This window comes from Adiantum capillus-veneris, chromosome 30 (genome assembly GCF_014529385.1).
Source record: "Adiantum capillus-veneris isolate H3 chromosome 30, ASM1452938v2, whole genome shotgun sequence".
NCBI classification, from domain to species: Eukaryota; Viridiplantae; Streptophyta; class Polypodiopsida; order Polypodiales; family Pteridaceae; genus Adiantum; species Adiantum capillus-veneris.
This window is the reverse complement of record NC_140960.1, coordinates 83010698-83030668: the sequence shown is the minus strand read 5'-3', so window position 1 is coordinate 83030668 and position 19971 is coordinate 83010698. Positions and strand designations below refer to the sequence as shown.

The 19971-nt window shown below is 45.5% G+C and overlaps 1 protein-coding gene across 1 annotated transcript in view; it reads right to left on the bottom strand.

The window, feature by feature from the left end:
- Positions 1–19971, bottom strand: part of POD1 (POLLEN DEFECTIVE IN GUIDANCE-like protein) — a 70601-nt gene that overhangs the window by 3273 nt on the left and 47357 nt on the right. The window contains exons 3-5 of the mRNA XM_086506841.1: positions 491–645; positions 299–405; positions 94–182 (exon numbers count right to left, since the gene is read on the bottom strand). Of these exons, the coding sequence (XP_086362967.1) occupies positions 94–182; positions 299–405; positions 491–645 (351 nt within the window). The remainder of the gene's footprint in view (positions 1–93; positions 183–298; positions 406–490; positions 646–19971) is intronic.

Sequence of the window (19971 nt, the reverse complement as noted above, 5' to 3'; positions counted from 1 at the left end):
CTTCTAGAAATAATTGTAACAGTAGTGATAATCTCATATTATAGCATGCCAATACCCATTTTTGAAAAGATACTCAGGAAACATGAGAATCACCTGCTTGCTGCAATAAGGTAACTCCAGCAATTAACACAAGCAATGACCCCAAATCAGAAAGCTCGTCAGCACGCAACCTTCGGAACTGCCTGCCAATAGGTTATCAGACTCACAAATACTCCCACCTAAAAACTCTCCCATATACTAACTTGAAATGTGTGAACTTTAATAACGAGTCCTTAATTGGGCTGCTTCCAAACCATACCTTCTGCTTGTAAAAGACCGCCACACGAGCACCACCACTCTTGCAGGCATTACAGTCAATAATGACAGGAACGAATCCAAGCACACAAAGAACCCAGTAACAATGAGCTGTCAAAAACCATATATCAAAATCAAATACAATAATCACCATTTTAACCAGTAAATGAATGCATTGCAAGAGCAACCCACGTACCAGTTCGCATCTCCAAGGGACGTGAAACATCGTATTGTATACATGCTGACGTTTCTTGTCAGTCTCAGCTGACTGTGAGTCCTGTGAAATGGATGGAGGCCGAAAGACTTCACCCAAAAAGTACTCAAATGGAGATGAAACAACATGTTGAGAGCCTGTTAAGAAAAGGAGCAGCAAGAATTTACCAATAAACATAACATGAGATCAAAAATAAAGCATACTAAAATAAAAAGCAACAATCAGGCAAAGCCTACTCGTACAAAAAAAAGTGCGTCCAACTGTTTCTGCCTCGAACGAAACTCCGAAACACCATTTCTCCGTTTCCGTTTCTACCGTTTCCATTTCGGGTGGTGACTATGGCAGCTATGGTGGATGCAGCCGTGAGGACGAGCCATGGCGAGGTGAGGAAGAGCAGAGGAGGAGGTGAACGAAAGCAACACAGAGAGAGAGAGAGAGAGAGAGAGAGAGAGAGAGAGAGAGAGAGAGAGAGAGAGAGAGAGAGAGAGAGAGAGAGAGAGAAGAAAACGCTATTGTATTATGTGTATTAGACTTTTACATCTATATATAAAATGAAAAATTTCCATGCTAACTTCTAAATGAAGTGAAGTTCTTTTGCATGCCTTATGAGGCGTTTCCCACGGGGAGGGCTTGAAACCTAACAATGATATCTCGAGTTTTTGGTGTACTCCACAACCGTGAGTTTTAGGTTCTCTCACAAACAAGAATTTTGGTGTATCCATAACCTGGTGCTTTTGTTAGGCTACCATAAAAGGGAGTTTTTGGTCCACTGCCAAACCTTGGGTTTAAGGTGTATCCAGAAACCTCATGAAAAGCGGGACAAAAATGAGCTGAGAACAAATGTTTTTGGGAGGCCTTACCACTTACGTATGTGTGGCAATGTCTAACCCGTACAAATTTTTACCATGGCCTGATTGACAACAGTAAAAGAGGCTTTGACTAAAAAAGTGTGTGATTGTTTTGACAATAGACAAAAGAGGACAAATCTATGACACTAAACTGGCAAAAAATAGTTTGTGAAATCTTGTACTACAATCTCGAAGCATATCTTCATGTGTAGCATTTGTTGATGTACCAAGTGCTTGAAGCAAACGGTTGGAAGAGTCTTCACTAGCTTCAATTGGTCGAAATACCTTGATTCAATCTGCATATGTGGATTGACCATCTTCTTGTGACTACTTCGTCTATGCTGTTGCCAAGAATTGTTGATGTCGACTATCCAAACTGTGCCCGTATCACCTCTTGGCAAACACTTTGTAATCGATGAAGCCACTTTTTGCAGCTTTTGAGGGGTTTTGCTTTGTTACAAGACTTGTCGTGGACAATGTTTTAAGAGGCACCCATTGTTCACCCTATGATGAGAGCTTACCTATTATAACCGTTGCAGACAGCGTTTTAGAATGCAAGGAAAACACCAACTTTGTGAGACACCACCTTTATCAAGGCGTTTTGAAAAGCAGCTCTTCACTTGGAAGCGTTTTAGAACGCTTGGGCACCACTTCTCTGCTTGAGATTCTCCACCTAGGACTGCAATCGTGGTCGCCTCTGCACAGGCGTCTTAAAATGCCGTCCAAAAACTGTCTGCACAAGTCCTTGTTGCCGCCAAGGAGGGCATTTTGAAACGTCGTATACAGAGTTGCTGCCTTCACTACCCGCCTGGGAACAGCGTGTTGATATGCTGTAAGGTGTAGCGGAAGTGAATGTTGAACTTTGCTCAAGATGAGTGCTCCGAACTGTGCTCGAGGTTCCTTTTACTTAGGGAAGGGAGAGCCTTTCGTTCCTTTAATGAGAGAGTGCAATGGACACAAGCAAAATGAATAGACACTGTGAATGAAGGTGCTGAGACTGAGAGATAGAGAGAGAAGAGAATACGACACCAGAATGTTGTCAAACCCTCCTCCGAAGGCCCCACTCTCTATGGCGAGAGCGGTCTACTTATGATTGCACAAATCTCTACAATGCTTGGACTTGCTGGCGATGAGGACGACGACAAGACGGGCTGAAATCTGAAAATGCTAAGGGTTGAAATCTACAAATCTTTAACTGCTGAATTCTGACTCTAAACCGATAACGATGTCGGTGACGACGATGCAACGACGACGCGCTGAAAACTCAGATGCTGAAATCTGCGTTTTCCGGGCTGAAACTGTACACTACATTGGATCTGACCGTGCGGCGAGGATCTGCTGCGGGAATGTGAGATCTGCGAAGTTCGGGGGTCTACTGCGGGATCTGACTGCTAAAAACTGAAAACGCTGGTCTATGGGCTGATTCTGTCGCGAAGATCTGCAAAAACGCTGAGGGTGTAAGGTTGATGCAAAAACGCTAGGGCTGAAAATAGGTCCTGCTGCAAAAACGTTGTGAATCTGCTGGTGCAAACCACTAACGCTAGGGCTGATCTGTCCTCTGTTGTCGCCAGATTGATGCAGATGCAAAAACGCTGGCTGATCTGGGTTCTTGATGGAAAACGCTAGCCTTGTGCTGTGTTGCAAACACGCTAGGCATCCAATGCTGATGGGGGTCTTGCTGAGAAGTTGCCTGTTGAACAAATTGTTCCTGCTACCTCTTCTGCCAGAAAGTGCTAGCGCTAGGTTTTCTTATATACAAACTTAGTAAATTTGCCCTACCTAGTTCCCAACAAAAGTCACTTAATAAATAAGTGAAAAATGTCAAAAATAGGAAAACTAGATTTAATGCACTGGAAAAATGCTCCTGATGGGTTCAGATGGAAATCTAATGATCATGTCGTGTGCAATCAGAGGATATGCATCTGATCTAAGTGTCTGGACATGCACTGCGAACAGACTCACAAAAGTACCAGATCACTTCTTCTTCTAGACTGACTTGACTGAACTGAACCCTAGTCATGATGTAGCTTGTCCACGGACACATAGGGTTGGATGTGTCACGTGACATATGCGCCTTATGTGGCGACACCAACTCCCTCTTGGGCTATTGCCCTAGCCAACAAATGATACACCCTCTTGATATGCGTTGCCTACAGCACCAACAATGACCTAGAGCTTTGATAGCGTCTTGATAAGTGCCCCGCTTGGGCTCTGATACCATTGTTCGGTGCGCAGCTATGGTGGAAGCCGGTGAGGAAGAGCCATGGCGAGGTGAAGAAGAGCAGGGGAGGAGGTGAACGAAAGCGAGAGAGAGAGAGAGAGAGAGAGAGAGAGAGAGAGAGAGAGAGAGAGAGAGAGAGAGAGAGAGAGAGAGAAAAGAAAACACTATTGTATTATGTGTATTACCCTTTAACATCTATATATAAAATGAAAAACTTCCATGCTAACTTCTAAATGAAGTGAAGTTTTTTTGCATGCCTTATGAGGCGTTTCCCATGGAGATAGAAAAGCTGATAAGGAAATATCATGCCTTTGTCAACATGAAGCATTGGCATAGTGAAAGGAAAAAGCCGAAATCGAGAAAGAAAAAGTGAGTTTGATCCACAAGTTGACTGGAAAGATAATACGCTCACTTAGAGTCAGCATTGGCATAGTGAAAGGAAAAAACCGAAATCGAGAAAGAAAAAGTGAGCTTGATCCACAAGTTGACTAGAAAGATAATACGCTCACTTTCTCACAAGAGGGTGCCTCTCCCGTGGTCATTCACGGTGAGCATCTTTGCCTCTCATGTGTAGGCTAAGCATGAGCTACGGCGAGGAGCTCAAGCCGCATTCATATATGCCACTTCAACGGCAAAGGACCTTCAACGGCAAACGATACTTGGGTTTGTTTAAGAAGTATGAGCATCTATTCTTGCACGAAGATCTCCCCCCGCCTCTCACTCCCGAGCATCCGGAGGATCGTTGCATCGAACTCATGGAAGGAGTGTAGCCCATCAGCAAGGCTCCCTACCACTTGACCAAACCTCAAGAAGAGGAGTTGGAGCATCATATAACCAAGTTGGTGGCCATGAGATTCATACGACCTGTGTAAGTCCATTTGCGACTATTTGTCTACAAGAAATATGGGTCTTCTCGTTTGTGTGTAGATTATAGGACGCTCAACAAGATGACAATTCCCTATGCCTCGCATTGAGAATATCCTCCACACACCAATGGGGCTAAGGTATTCAGCGAAGTTGATCTTAAGAGTGGGTACCATCAGTGTTACGTCCCCAGACATCAGGATGGGCGCCTGCAGTTATGTCCGACCAGTGTGACCCTGACCCTTTAATTATGAAGTCCTAAATGTACGACTTGAGGCTCATTTGTGAGACATCTTGTGTGATCACCACACTTGGACTCATGGCCCTTGGCAGCTCTGTCCGCACACCCGTACTGGTGTGGGCTCGGTGGTATGGGACACCGGCCCTTGCGACAAAGGCTAGCCCGCTTGGCTGCAACCTCCCACGCTCGGGGGTGAGCATGTATTGGCTCTATGGCTGGGATGTGAGCCTGATTTCCGCTCACTACGTGTGTCTAGGTGTGAGTTTGCCCGCACACCCGTACTGGTGTGAGCTAGTGGTATGGGACACCGGCCCTTGCGACAACCGCTTGGCTGCAGGCTCCCACGCTCGGGGGTGAGCCCGTATTGGCTCTATGACTGGGAGGTGAGCCTGATGTCCGCTCACTACGTGTGTCTAGGTGTGGGTTTGGCTTGTGTCATGTCGTGTGTAGGATGGATACGGCGTGGGACTAACATTGGTATCAGAGCCTCCTTCCTGCTTGTACGAACGACATGGCGACGTGCACAAAACCACTAGAGCTCATGGGGCCGTGATGGCCCAACCCGACAGGCTCTCCCACCCCTCGTATAGGGTGGCATGAGACGCTACTAGTGAGAGAGGAGGGCAAGTGGGGCACATGCTAGCCGGTGGTGGGAATTTGGTGGATTCTTTTTTCACGAATACTCATGTGTGGAATGTTGATTGCTAGAGGCAATCACATGGATGCACGGGTGTCTATTTGTTGATCTCTTTGAGAGCTGTGTGTGTATACTCGGGAACTGCCACTCCGAGGATATGGCAACACTCTCCGTAGGCACACTACGGTGAGAGCGTGTTTTTTACCTTGGAGTGGGTTTTATGAGTGAATTTAGAGATGAATAACGGTTATTATTTGCAAGTTATGTCTCTACCAATGTTGGTTATTTTCCTTGAGTTGCTAGCAGACTGTTTTGTTGGGTTAAAGGCCTAATGCCGCCCTCTTTGTACATTTAACAATGTATAAAGTCATATTTTCAACTTTGGCCATGTTCACATTTGAACATGGCCTAAGGTCATTTTTTAAGACCTTTTAAAAGGTCCAAAGTTAATAAAGGGAACAAGTGAGGCCTCAAGAACCTCACTAGCGAATTTCCCCAAATCGTACGAGCCTCTCTCTCTCTGTGCATTTTCGATTTCCATCGCCACCTCTCTCCCCCTCTTTCGCCTATGCTCAGTGTGCACAAACCTGCACTCTTTCACCTTCTCTTCCACCTGGTGAAGCCCACCTGCTTCAACAACTGGTATCAGAGCCAGATTAGGGTTTCAGAAGCTTTGCGCAGGTGGCTGGACAGCAGGCAAAAGGCTTCCTCTCGCGTCAAATTTCCGCTTTCATCGCGAAGCCCCTTGCTTCCGGTGTCACCTAGGGTGATTAACGTTTCCAAAACAGCCTAAAACAAGCTGAAATTACGTCAAAACAGGGAAAAACCAAAAAATTACAGGTCAAAACAGCAAAACGCAAGTGTTCTAAATCGATTCCCGTGAATGCCCCTTGCTTTTCCCACTCAAAACAGGTCCATTTGATGCAAATTGATGCGCCAAAACAGTAAATTTGCAGAAAATTCAGAATTGGACTGTTTTTATGTACACAAATTGAGGTTTATGTACGGCTTTGTGGGTTTATGCAAGTACGCATTGGGGATACTTGTTAATTGCTGAAATTTTCAGCACATTGTATGCAACGTGCGGTACATTATGATCACTGGAAATTTTCAGATTTTGTGTAGACACTTTTTTGTTGCATTTTTATCCGTGCAAATGGCCTCTACTTCCTCGTCATCTGATGCCAAGAGCTTGATGGAAATCAAGCGATTTGATGGTACAGGTTTCGACCTATGGCAGGACAAGATGCAGGGGATTTTGTTCCTCAAGGCTTGTGAGGACGCCCTTTTGGTTGTAACGCCTGAGGATATGCCGGATGAGGATTGGGCCAAGCTCAACAAGAGGGCAAAGGCCTACATCAAAATGGCTGTGACCGATGACATTCTGGTGGACACAAAGGGCTTGGACAGTACATGCAATTTCGCATAAGTTGAAGGCCACTTATGAGAATGCCACACCTGTGAATCAGGTGCATTTGATGCGCAAACTGGTGAACATGATGCTTGACGAAGCCAAGTCGGCTTCTGAGCACTTAAGTACTTTCACCAGTGTTATGAGTCAGCTACAAGATACTGGGCTTCAATCTTTTGATGACAAGTTGAAAGCCATATTTTTGTTGATGACTTTGCCAGACTCTTGGGAAACGCTTGTGGTTTCTTTGAGTAATAGCCCCAACCTCACATATGATGGAGTGCGAGGCTCCATCTTAAATGAGGAAATTAGACGCAAGTCTAGTGGTGGCGAAGGTGGCAGTTTTGCTTACAATGCGAGAGGCAGAAGTTAGAAGCAAAATACAGGTACCAAGACTCAAAACAGGAGCAAAAGCAAGTCTAGGGATAAGGATGTGACTTGTTATCAATGTGGCAGAAAAGGCCATAAGAAGCCAGATTGCAAGTATTTCAAGAAAGAGCAGGAAAGAAAGAAGGAATCACAGGAGAAGAAGAAGACAGAGAATAAGAAAGGGGAAAAATCAGCAGGTACCTCCTCCAAGGATTCGGAGACTATCAATGTATCCTCTAGTGTGGTTATCACAGAGTTATCCGACAGTGAAGAGATCTTGGTTTTGTTGCACCTCAGATTTTGTTGTAGCAAATGCAGAAGACATGCTTATCTCACGTAGAGATGTCATTGATGCATTGCTAAGTGCAAATGATGGCCTTACACAGTCTTAGATAGTAGACTCGGGTGCCTCATTTCATGTGACTCCATCTGTGGAGTGTTTTGCTTCTTATCATGCAGGCAAGTATGGCAAGGTTTACCTTGGGGAGAACCATGCTTGTGACATTGAAGGAATGGGCACCGTGCGCTTGGCATTAAACAATGGCCAAGAGTTTATGCTTAAAGATGTCAGGTATGTACCAAGCATCAAGAAGAGTCTATTGTCTGTTGGCCAGATGGATACACAGGATTATACAACCATTTTTGTTGGGGGTTCATGGAAGTTGCTTAAGGGATTAATGCTCATTGTCAAGGGATGCAAGAGTGGTACATTGTACTATTTACATGGCAAAGCTTTGCTTGGCAAGTTTCTTGCAGTGGCTGAAGTTGCTTCTCATTTGGAGTTGTGGCACAAAAGACTTGGCCATATGAGCCAGAAGGGACTTGATGTGCTCTCCTCTTTGAAGAGGGTTGATGTAAAGGGCACCAAGTTAGATTTTTGTAATGACTGTTTGTATGGTAAACAAAAGAAGTCTTCTTATTATTCTGCAAAGCTAATGCTCTTGATTTAATTCACTCCCGATGTATGTACAATGCCTGCTAAGTCTTTTGGTGGTGCATTATACTTTGTTACATTCATTGATGATTGCACTAGGAAAGGCTGGGCATATTTGTTAAAGAATAAGAGTGAGACATTTAATGCATTTAAGAGGTTTCATGCTTTTATGACCACGCAAAAGGATAGTAAGCTTAAATGTCTGAGATCTGACAATGGGGGGGAGTACACGTCTGCTGAATTTCAACGTTATTGCGAAGAATATGGGATTAAAAGGGAGTTGACAGCCCCTTATAATCCATCTTCTAATGGTGTGGCTGAGAGGTATAACCGTACTTTATGTGAGAGAGTGCGTTGCATGTTGTCCACAGCTAATCTCCCTCATGGGTTTTGGGGAGAGGCTTTGAAAACTGCAGTTCATGTATGCAATCGCTCTCCTAACAGTACGTTGAAAAATGACATTCCAGAGGAGGTTTGGTCTGGCAAACCTGCCTCTTATGATCATTTGAGAGTGTTTGGCTGCGAGGCTTTTGTCCATGTTCGTAATGACTTGAGGGCAAAGCTAGATGCCAAGTCCATCCAAGGACTCTTCCTAGGTTATGGGGAAGAGGGTGAAATGGGCTACAGGATATGGTTGCCTCAGTTTAAGAGGGTAGCGCAGCCGAGATGTAGTGTTCAATGAGACTAAATTGCTGAAAAATGCTACATCTTCTGAAATTGACAAGAAATCGGTCAAATTTCAGCCTCTCTTGCCACCTACTGATGTTGAAAAAGAGCCTCAAGATGCATTACCGCAAGCTGAAATTGATAATCAGCCGGTTAACCTTGAGCCAGAAGAGGTAGGACATGATTTAGATGCTCCAAATGAGGATGGACAACCACCTGTCATGGCTGAAAATGATTTTCAGCAGCATGAGCATGCTGAAAATGAGTTGCCTCCTGATGTAGAACCTGTGCCTGAGAATGTAAATCATTGGGTACGCAGGTCTACTCGTGTCAGAAGGTTGATACAGCGCTTTGAGCCATCTTTGCATCATGTTATGTTGACAGATGAGGGTGAGCCGCTTACATATAAAGAGGCAAAATCATGTGAGTTAAGCAATAAGTGGGAGCTTGTGATGCAAGAGGAAATCAAATCTTTGCATGCAAACAATACTTGGGATCTTGTGCCATTGCCTAAAGGAAGAAAGGCTCTTCCTAACAAATGGGTTTACAAGGTCAAATGTGTTGATGGAAAGCCCAAGTATAAAGCAAGGTTAGTTGCCAAAGGGTATGCACAGAAAGAGGGGATTGACTTTCAAGAGATCTTTTCTCCTGTTGTAAAGCTTACGACATTGCGTGTCCTTTTTGCTCTCGCTGCAGTGCTTGACTTAGAATTGAATCAAATGGATGTAAAAACAGCTTTTCTTCATGGTGACATTGAAGAAGATATCTACATGAAGCAACCGGAGGGTTTTGTAGTTCCTGATAGAAAGGAACTTGTATGCAAACTAAGAAGGGCACTGTATGGTTTGAGGCAGTCATCACGTCAGTGGAACAAAAAGTTTGATACTTTTATGCTGTCTCAAGGCTTTAAACGCTGCCATTCAAACCATTGTTTGTATACAAAGAAGGATAATGATGGAAGTCCTATAATCCTTGTGCTATATGTAGATGATATGTTGATTGCTGGGAAGCATAAGTCTACCATTGATGCTCTTAAACGTCAGCTGAATTCATCTTTTGCAATGAAGGATTTAGGTGATGCTGAGCACATCTTGGGCATGAGAATCAAGAGAGATAGAAAGCTGAAATTGCTCTTCTTATCTCAAGAAAAGTACATTGCTAAAGTACTTGACAAGTTTAACATGGTTGAAGCTAAGTCACTTGGGAGTACCTTTACCTCCACACACAAAACTTAGCAAAGCCGATTGCCCAAAGGATGATGTGGCAGTGAATGCTATGAAGGGAATCCCTTATGCATCAGCTTGTGGTTCTCTTATGTATGCTATGGTTGCCACTCGTCCTGACATTGCCCATGCGGTGGGAGTTGTTAGTAGATACATATAGAATCCCGGCAAGGCACATTGGGAAGCTGTGAAATGCATTCTAAGATACTTGTCAGGTACACAATCTAGGTGTATATGCTATGGCAAAAGTGACCTGAAGTTGCACGGCTGTTGTGATGCAGATATGGCAAGTGACTTGGATACCAGGAAGTCCACTAGTGGCTATGTGTTTGCTATTGCTAGTGGTGCCGTCTCTTGGTGTTCACGACTGCAGAAAATTGTGGCATTGAGTACTACTGAGGCTGAATATATTTCAGCCACTGAGGCTTCTAAAAAGGCCATATGGTTGGGCAGTGTAACAAACTTGGACACTCCAAGTCAAGAATCAACCGCGACAGCACCAAATAACCACTTCAAAAACAATTCACAGATCACAATAGATTTGCACTGGCCCGGCGGAGTTCCGTGCCTAGAGATATTGGCCCCAAAGACTGGCGCCCCTTTCGGTATTTCTTTTTGTATTAATCAATCATCAAAGTACAAGAGAGCAGTTAGGGTTTCACTCTCAGACTCTGCGTCCAGATGCTCTGAGAAGTGAGGCCCTCACCACTAATTTAAAGGTTACAACGGATGCCCAAAAGCAGAGCCCCAAAAGCTTTTAAAATCAAAAGCATCAGTTCTCTCTCTCTTGAGAGTCTTTTCTCTTTTTTTTTTTTTTTTTTTTTTTCTTTTTTTTTTTTTAATAATCCGCCTCCGCGATTTCCGGAATTTAGGGTTTTTGGCAAAAATTAGGGTTTGCAGGAATTTTAGGGTTTCTGGCAGAAATTAGGGTTTCTGTTGTCCGCCACGTCATCACTTTGTGACATACCCCCCTCTTGAAAGCATTGTAATCGACCGCGATTACGCCTGCAAAACCAACAAAAGCCATAAACCGTCTTAGCAGACACTGACTGTTAGTACCTACGTACTAGGAACACACATCTAGCACATGTACAAAATCGACAGTCACATCACACGACATCACCAGACATCACAGGACATCACATGACATTCAACATTCATTCGGATCTTAGACCATGATTTATCGGCAATGTAGCTAGCAATCACATCTAGGTCCAATCGGGACCTCAACGATGTCCGATTGACTAACCCCTATTGCAACCATGTCTATTCGAGATCAATCGGACCAAAATGCTGCAGTCATTTCGTCTATCAGTTCCTGTACTCACAAGAAGTCAAGAACAAATCAGTATCATAATCAGGAATTCCATTTCATAAAGTCATCCAGCAGAATACTGTCAGCTCTCAGTATCCCTGAAGCTCAAAGAGACATCAGTGACTTTAGTATCAAAATCGAGGCATCTGTTGACAAAGGAGTGGAGTAACTCCCCTCTTGTGCATCCCACTGCACCAGATCTTCGGCCAAGCTGAATTCTGGGTTCCATTTGGAGTAGACTATGCTAAACCAAAAGCATCGAGGTAAAGTTTCACAATCTGAGGAGTATCTGCTAGGTCCTCCTCCTCCATCCACTTCGCATCAAGTGCAGGATAATTCTTGAACTTAACCAAGAACCGCCTTCGAACTTTACCCTTATTCTTCGTATCCTTATGTGCCAAAATCTGTTCAGGAACAAGGATCTCCTCGTTTTCTTCCACTTCGGGTTGCTCATCAGGCTCCCCATCATCAAGCACATCACCTTTAAAAGGTTTCAAGAGATTCACATGAAATGCATTGTGAATCCTCCAAGTATCTGGCAGTTTCAATCGGAAGGAGACTTCATTTATCTTGTCAGTAATCTGGAAAGGTCCGTAGTATCACATACTAAGCTTTGGAAAAAGCCTCTCCTTTCCCTTTTTCTTTCTTAGGCGTGCCTTCTCAAAAGTAAGAGCACCCAATCATCCTCCTTCAATTTCCAGTCGCGACGATGGCGATCCGCTGCCTTTTTCTGTCGTTCTTGAGACTCCTGCAAAGTCTCGCGAACCTTGGCAAAAGCCGTATCCACATCTTGCGAATATTCATCCGCTTCAAATTTCTAATCTTTCGTGCTCAGGAAGGATGAAACCTTCGTAGCAGTTTCAACAATCTCTCATGGCGTCTTCCCCGTCGAAGAGTGTATCGTGTTATTGTAGGCAAATTCCACCAAAGGTAAGTTCTTTTCCCATTGAGTCTTCTGATGCGAGATACAAGACTTCAATAAATCTAAAATCACTGAATTGGCAATCTCAGATTGCCCGTCAGTCTGCAAGTGGAACGATGACGAGAACTGCAACCGCGTGCCAATGTTCTCCCAAATTGCCTTCCAAAACAAACTCATAAATCTGGGGTCTCTGTCGAAGACAATCGTCTCAGACGTGCCATGTAATCGGAAAATCATCGTGATCATTCTGTATTCTCGGGAGATCAAAAAAAATGAAATCCATTTCAATATTTTCCCAGGGGCGGGTGGGTATGGGTAAAGGCTGTAACAATCCCTGTGCCTTATGCCTGTCAAACTTGACCTTCTGGCATACCAAGCAACTGCGCACAAACTCTTCCACATCCTTCTTCAGTCTCCGCCAAAAGAAATCTCTCTCTACCCCTTTCATGGTGATAGCAATGCCGCGGTGACCCGTAAAAGGTGGACAGTGGCAATCAGTCATAACCTTTTCCCTCAACGGCTGTGTAACGCACAACATAGTCTTTTTCATCAAGTAGCCTTCCCGAAGGGTGTATCCAGCTACGGTCTCCCCATCCCGTATCCGTGTGAAAATATCTGCAAAACCTGTATCTGTGGCATACTGATCGACCATATCCTCGAAGCTCCTATGATGTATCGCGGAAATAGCCAGAACCAACGATTTCCGAGACAAAGCATCTGCCACCACATTCTTCTGTCCCTGCACATGGACAATCTGGAAGTGGAACTGTGACAAGATGTTCGCCCACCGCATCTGTTTTTCCGAAAGCTGCTTCTGTGACAAGAAGTAGCGCAAACTCTGATGGTCTGTAAAGACAGTAAAATCCGCTCCGAGTAGGTAATGCCGCCACTGAGTAAGAGCATGGATAACCGCCAAAAGCTCTTTCTCATAGATCTGTGCTGTCATCTCCGGCCTAGAGAACAAACGGCTCTCGTAAGCTATGACATGGCCTTCTTGCATCAAGACCGCACCCAGACTACGACCACAAGCATCACAATATACTTCGAATGACTTCTGCAAGTCCGGCAAAGTCAAAATAGGTCCCGTAGTCAATTTCTCTTTCAATGTCTGAAAGGCAGTCACCTCTGTGGGTCCCCACGAAAAAGGTACTCCTTTCTGTGTCAAGATATGCAAAGGGGAAACAACCTCTGCAAAGTTTCGTATGAACCGCCTGTAGTACGAACACAGTCCCAAGAAGCTTCTAACTTCATGGACATTCCTCAAATCGGGCCAATCACGGATATTCTCTATCTTGGCCGGGTCCATTCGCACTCCTGCTGCTGACACAATGTGTCCCAAAAAGTGTATCTCTGGTAGGAAAAAAAATTCACTTTTCTTTGCATTAATCACTAACGTGTGATGTCGTAATGCCTGAAAGACTTGAAGCAGATGATCTCTGTGTTCTGCCTCATTCTTGGAGAAAACAATGATGTCGTCAAAGAAAGTGCCAACAAATAGCCTGTACTCTCGAAAAATCCTGTCCATCATCCGGTTAAATGTCGCAGGAGCATTGGTTAAGCCAAAAGGCATCACCAAAAACTCAAATAACCCAAAAGTCGTCCGAACAGCTGTCTTGTAGACATCTCCTGGCGCTATCCTGATCTGATGATATCCACTCTTCAAGTCAATCCTGCTAAAGCACGAGGATCCCTGTAACCTGTCGAGTATATCATCGATCCTAGGAATCGGAAATCTGTTCTTGATGGTGATTTCGTTGAGAGTGCTATAATCGATGCACATTCTCCAAGATCTGTCTTTCTTCAAAACCAACAACACTGGAGAGCAATACGGTGAAGTACTAAGCTGGACAAGACCCTTTTCCAAGAGGTCTTTCACTGAGTTCATAATCTTTTCATTCTGTACTCGGCTCACACGATAAGGTGGCCGATTCGGTGGCGTGCTTCCAGATATCAGATCAATGGTATGATCTTCAGGCCCTCTCAAAAGCAATCGGCATGAGCGTGGAGAAAAAAATCTTGGCGTTCTTTTCTTCGGGTCAAAACATATTCCACCTTTATCCATCGTTCAGTTCTCCCAAAAGAATGAGTAAGAAAACTGAAGTTCATCAAGTACAATCTCTAAGCCCTTCATTTATCAAAGTCGCTTTCTCGGCCCGGTAGTCAACCACGGCGTAGTTCTTGTGGTACCAAGGGATCCCGAGTAGAACATCACTCACGTGCCCTGAACACCCCTGTCATTGCAAACGAAGTTTGCCAATGCTCGGTGTAATGGCAACATCCCATCCGGGTGCCAGTCGAACTACCTCCGCCTGTGGCGTCAGTCTGTCGGGCGCAGTTCCAAATCGAGCCGCCAATTCCAAGTGAAAAGAAGTTGGCCTTGGCTCCTTCAAAAGAGCTTCCTGATCCTTCACTTTGCCCCAAAAAAAAACGGCAAAGTTTGTACTTTCATTCATTTGATTCGGTGCAAGTCCCACGCCATGTGGTACCAGTTCTGCTTTTCTATCTGCCTTTTCTGCCACATTCCTCAGCTGCTCTCGAACTCTCAGACCTGTCGTCGTTTTTATCATGCTGTTCTTTCTGTGCCGTATCAGGGCACTTCGCGGAAATATGTCCCTGTTCCCCGCATCAAAAGCACTTTCCCTCTCTGATGAAGCGAGCTCTCTCCTCAGGAGTAAGCTTGGGTCGTGCATCCTTTTTTTTTTCTCTGGGTTGCTCTTTTTCATTCTACTTTCATTCCAAGAAGTCTGTTCGGCTCGTTGTGTCATGGCCTCATCTGTGGGGTAGGTCAGACTGCCAGAGTGAATTGCAAAGCCCCGCTTCGCATGACTCATCAACTCCTGAATAGAAGCTGACTTCTGTTCCAAGCAGTGGTCTCGGATCTCTGTAGGTAAACCCAAGGTAAACCGCTCAATCTGTTCTCTGAACGAGATCTTCTTGAATGAAGAGGCGGGTAGAAAAGAGCTCCAGAATCTTTCACAATAAGAATTCACTGTATCGCTCTTGGTCATCCGGAGATGGTTCCAAGCAGCTCGTATATCTCGCTCAAACTCTTGAGTCAACCAAGAAGAAATAAAAAGCCTCTTGAATTTCAGCCATGTAACTGGCACAGTCTTGCTTAATAGAAGCGTGGACCACCAAGTACGAGCATTCCCCTCAGAGTAAGAGGCAGCTCTCCGAATCTTGGAGTGCTCTGAATAGCGTCCTCCCGCGAAAGCGATGTCAAACTGCTCTATAAAAGACAAAGCCTTCGAAGCATCTGAGTATCCTGAAAAGTATCAAACTTGATCGAGTGGCCACCTTCCTTAAACTCTCGGACTTTCTTGCTTTTATCTTCGAGAAAGTCATACTGGTTGGCTTTGTAAAAAAAAAATTCTTCTTGTTCGCATAAAACTTTCCGTCATCGGAGTCTAAGCTGTAAGTAGACGAGTCCTCAGTAGAACTGTCAATCTCTGGGCGAGATGTAGCCTTCTTTGCCTTTTTCTTGCCCTTTCCGAAGCTTTGTGCCTTGCTTCACTTTTTGCTTTTTTTCTGTCTTCTTCGCTCTAATCCGAGGAGCTAGAAGAACTGTTAGAAGAAGAAGAAGAAGAACTAGGTACTCCTTCAAATCGAACACGCTTCTTCTGTTTCTTTGCTTTGTCGAATGTCGATTGACGACCCAAATATCCCGGGAAGTCAGTGCCTTTCTTCTGCTTTTTGCCGTGCTTTTTGGCTTTCTTTTGCGTGTCAAAAAGCTTAGCAATCCGTGTATCAACCACGTTCTCCAGTTCCTTCTCCGTATATTTCTTGGAGGCAGAAGGTTTCTTGAGAGCGGGTTTCGGGAGTGGTGTTGTGGTTCTCTGCAACTCCATCTGTACCTCTTTCAAAGAGGTCTGGTTCATATATTTTGCCATCTTCGGGTCCTTGGCAAAATTGAGCATCATCATTGTTGCCTCGCTGATCAACTGGCGACGCTCTATCTCTCGCCGCTCCGCCTAAGTAGGCCAAGGCGGGCCATACTCTCTGCCTGAATCTTCGTTGTGATCCCAGCCCGCATCTCCAGATGCAGAGGGAGTCGACTGATCATTGCCTGAAGCCATAGGTGCCGCGGAAAAAAAATTCGGGGATCGGATTTCCCGTAGAAGAGAAATCGGCCGTGCTCTGATACCACTGTAACAAACTTGGACACTCCAAGTCAAGAATCAACCGCGACAGCACCAAATAACCACTTCAAAAACAATTCACAGATCACAATAGATTTGCATTGGCCCGGCGGAGTTCCGTGCCTAGAGATATTGGCCCCAAAGACTGGCGCCCCTTTCGGTATTTCTTTTTGTATTAATCAATCATCAAAGTACAAGAGAGCAGTTAGGGTTTCACTCTCAGACTCTGCGTCCAGATGCTCTGAGAAGTGAGGCCCTCACCACTAATTTAAAGGTTACAAGGGATGCCCAAAAGCAGAGCCCCAAAAGCTTTTAAAATCAAAAGCATCAGTTCTCTCTCTCTTGAGAGTCTTTTCTCTTTTTTTTTTTTCTTTTTTTTAAAAAAAAAATAATCCGCCTCCGCGATTTCCGGAATTTAGGGTTTTTGGCAAAAATTAGGGTTTGCAGGAATTTTAGGGTTTCTGGCAGAAATTAGGGTTTCTGTTGTCCGCCACATCATCACTTTGTGACAGGCAGACTTGTCAAAGAGCTTGGTATGCCTGCTAGTACTCCTGTCTTGGGATGTGATAGCCAGAGTGCTGTCTATTTGGCCAAGAATGCCATGTTTCATGCACGGACAAAGCACATTGATGTGCGACACCACTTCATACGACAGGTATTAGAGGATGGTCTAGTCACCTTGACTAAGATTCACACACATGATAACCCTGCAGATGTTCTCACCAAGAGCCTTGCTAAAGCTCAGCATGAGCATTGCATACAGATGGTGGGAGTTGGATAACTTAAAGGCGCCACTTATGCCTTTAAGTGGGAGGTTGTTGGGTTGAACGCCTAATGCCGCCCTCTTTGTACATTTAACAATGTATAAAGTCATATTTTCAGCTTTGGCCATGTTCACATTTGAACATGGCCTAAGGTCATTTTTTAAGACCTTTTAAAAGGTCCAAAGTTAATAAAGGGAACAAGTGAGGCCTCAAGAACCTCACTACCGAATTTCCCCAAATCGTACAAGCCTCTCTCTCTCTCTGTGTATTTTCGATTTCCATCGCCACCTCTCTCTCCCTCTTTCGCCTATGCTTAGTGTGCACAAACCTGCAGTCTTTCACCTTCTCTTCCACCTGGTGAAGCCCACCTGCTTCAACATGTTTGTGAGCAGTGGACTGACTTGCATAACCCAAGCTTCGCCTTTGTGTCACGTTGGTGCAGCCAAAGTTGGTCCGAGCTATAAAGTGTGCTATGCAGTGCAAAGGGTGCTAACACGTGCATGGTAGAGGGCTAAAGCAAGTGTGGAGACCTCAGCAGGACAGTGGCAACGGAAATGCATGCTTAAAGTGTTTTTTTAGGCCAGGGGGCCTTCGAAGTGGGCTGATTGGGACTGCAAGTCAAAGTGTTCGAGATGCGTGGAATGTGCCTCGAAATGTGGTGTTCAAGATGCTCTAGAAGCTCGTCCAGACGGCTCGTCAAACGGGGCTTCGGTGTGAAAGATATGCCAATCCGAGATGAAAGGCTTCGCAGGTCCCGACGGGCAGAGCAGGTACAGACAGGTGGCCAAAACTAGGATAAGTGGATACACATGTAAAGCTCAAGTTGTGAAGCATGCCGGTCTTTTCGGTTTGCCATTCGGAGCTCAGACGGGCAAGTTATGGCTTGAGGAATATTTGCTCGGGGTCGGATACGTGCTCACCAAGCCGCATTGGGAAACGCGCCATTTGGTGTTTTCTCGAGCTCACCAGGTGTCTAGTGGGTAGCATGCAGCATGTGACGCTAGTCGAAGTCGACGGCACCTAAATCGGAGTCCGGAGCATGGAGATATGCTTGGCCGAGGTCGGCAGTTCGTAGGGAACGTGGATGATCGGATGCTTTTCCCGATGTTTGAGACACGCCGTTTGAGGCTGTCGAGGCGTCATGATGCGGAGCCGACAGGTGGATCTCCCATGTGATATGATCAAAGAGCTGATGGGCGAGCCCGAACACATGGAGCATCGACGGCACATGAATCAAATGCTTAAACTTTCTTTGTTTTGTAAAGTTAAAGGATAAGTGGTGGCTTGACTCCAAGGTTTAACAAAAAAGAATATGGTGATGAACTTCAAGGCTAATTTAAAAAAGGGAATCCTGAGTAAGAAGAGAAGAAAGCCCAAGGCAATAGTAGCGCCGGGCGCTGGGGCTCAAAAAAGAAGTTTTTTTTTCTCCTTAAAAAAAGCTAAGAGGCCAAGAGAAGGAGCAGCGGGCTTAAAAAAAGGGGCGGAGGGTTTTCTTTTTGCTAAGGAAGAGGGAATTGAGGAGGAGGAAGAAGATCTTCATACGCTCGTGCTCGGCGGTCGAAGCCGAGATGCATGGTCCGTGAAGCGGCGCGGAAAAAACAAGCACCTTGCAGAGGAAAAGGCCTTCGAGGGCTCGCTCGTTAGAAGCTGGGGAAAGCTCACGAGGAGCATGTCTCATGGAAACCTTTGTGTATGGCTGGAGCGGGGCTCGCCCTTTGTGCTTTTTTGGTTTGAGCCGGTTGCAGCGACGGTGTTGTACCTATTTCTGGTGTGAATGGAGAAGAGAAGCCCCCCATTACAGTTGATTTTGACGTCGTCTCGCGCCCCTTTCCCCCAGCTCTTCTGCTCTCGTGTGTGTGCGTGTGGGTGTGTGCAACGGCAAGCGTTGCCCCCCCGACGAAGTGGTGCACAGAGAGAGAGAGAGAGAGAGAGAGTGCGGTGATTTGAGTGTGTGGGAGAGCACAGAACCGCTGCATTGGTGTGTGCGTTGTCGTGTGGTGCTCCGCACAGGTGCGCGCGCGTTAAAGCGATGCTGTTTTGAGTCGGTTGGTCGACGGTGCGTCGCTCGAAGTTGGTTTTTCAATGGATTGGGGTGCAGTGTGCCCTGGGCTATAGGAGGCAGCCGTGTTAGCGCGCTGGGCGTGCTCCCCATTCCCCCTCTCCATCTTCTGGTGCCCCCACGGAGGAGCACACTGATTGCTCTCAGTTGAGTGAAGAAAAGCATTTTTTGGTGTTGGTCGACATGGCGTCCCAAAGCTATGGGCCAATTTTTACAGGTGAAGAAAGTCCTGATGAGTGGGTTGCAGACTTTGAGCTGTGTATGTTGTCGTTGCGCATGCCGAACGAGGACAGCAAGATGCAGACATTTCCTTTGGTGATGCGCGGGAAGGCAAAGATATGGTATGAAGCTTTAGAAGGTGAGCCGAGGCATGCTTGGCCGGCTCTACGGGCGCGTTTCCTACATGATTTCCACAAAGAGGCGTCTCCAGTGGAGATGGATGCCAAACTGAAGGCACTCAAACAGAATGTAAGTGAAGAGTTCAGTTTGTTTTTGGATCGTTTTGAAGTGTGCTGAGCAGAGTTAGCGAGTGCCATGCAATTGGCCAATGGCGACTACTTCAAGCTCGATAAATTCATGGCATGCCTGCATCCTAAAGTGAGGGAGAAAGTGGATTTTGAGAGCCCAGAAAACTATAATGGTGCAGTGGCCATCGCAAAGGCAAAAAGCAGGAAAATCAAAAAGAAGATTGAACAAGGCGTGTCGGGCTATGAAGCGGTGGTCCAACCTCAGGGTCCGAGGGATGTTGTTCATGATGAGAACCCTGCAAATAGAGGTGTAGCCGTTGTGCCACAAAATTGGGTGCGAACCGTGCAGGATTTGTCTGAGCAAATGCAAGAATTGCGGCTGA